This window comes from Penaeus monodon, chromosome 20, assembly GCF_015228065.2.
Source record: "Penaeus monodon isolate SGIC_2016 chromosome 20, NSTDA_Pmon_1, whole genome shotgun sequence".
Classification (NCBI taxonomy): Eukaryota; Metazoa; Arthropoda; class Malacostraca; order Decapoda; family Penaeidae; genus Penaeus; species Penaeus monodon.
The window spans coordinates 23,060,090-23,061,016 of NC_051405.1; the positions used below are offsets into that span (position 1 = coordinate 23,060,090).

General features: G+C 56.9%; 1 protein-coding gene across 1 annotated transcript in view; it reads left to right on the plus strand.

The window, feature by feature from the left end:
- LOC119585948 overlaps positions 1-927 on the plus strand; it is a 20,468-nt gene that overhangs the window by 301 nt on the left and 19,240 nt on the right. The window contains exons 2-3 of the mRNA XM_037934662.1: positions 140-425; positions 579-829. Of these exons, the coding sequence (XP_037790590.1) occupies positions 140-425; positions 579-829 (537 nt within the window). The remainder of the gene's footprint in view (positions 1-139; positions 426-578; positions 830-927) is intronic.

The window sequence follows — 927 nt, forward strand, 5'->3', positions numbered from 1 at the left end:
GCAAATTTTGTCACTCATGAAATTTGAATTTTCTTAACATATTCTAACACCGGTGATATGTACTAGATACACCGGTCAGTTTTTAAAATAATGTGATGAGCTTTTACGTTATTTGAAATGAGCGTAAAAGATCCTCTAGCGGATCTGCAGGAGTAACGCGGCCTCGCCCCCAGACCCCGCGTGCAGTCCCAGTTCCTCCTGCCTGGCGGAGGGCGGCTACTGCAGCGACATCTGCGGCGACGGCGACCGCGTGCTCTACGGCAAGTGCCACACGGCTGACTGCAAGTGCTGCGCCCCGCCCTGCAAGACGATGAGCTCGTGCTTCCAGAAGGGCGGCTTCTGCGTCACCAGCGAGGCCTTCTGCGCCGGCACCGTCACGCAGGAGTGCCAGGGCTCGGGCTGCATGTGCTGCGTGCCCAAGACGGGTGGGTTGGGCGAGGGCGCGGGAGGGAGCGTAGCTGAAGAGGAACGGCAGGGAACGTGATGATAAAGGGGATTGACGATATTCGAAAAGACGTTACGTAAAAAGGTCACTTCAGGATCTCTGGAATGTAATTAATTTCCCATATGAATTTCAGAAGTAATTCCCGACATCTGCACTGCGAATAGGAGCTGCAAGAAGCGCAAAGGGAAGTGCGGAAAGGAGAAGTGCTCGCCACACGAAGTGGAGATCGAAGGAGGCTGCTCCGGCACCTCCTGCAGGTGCTGCGCGCCGCAGCTGCCTTGCAAAACGTCAAAGGCGTGCACGGGCAAGGGTGGCACCTGCGTCAACGCCAAGGAGTGTGCGGGTCCCAGCGCTGACGGAGTAAAGTGCAAGGGCACAGGATGCGTCTGCTGCTTACGTAAGTGTCACAAGGGTTGGCCTGCTCTTTCCCCGCGCAAAGGAGGTGGCACTCGTGTCCTCAGGACGGACGGGCACGGCTTTCC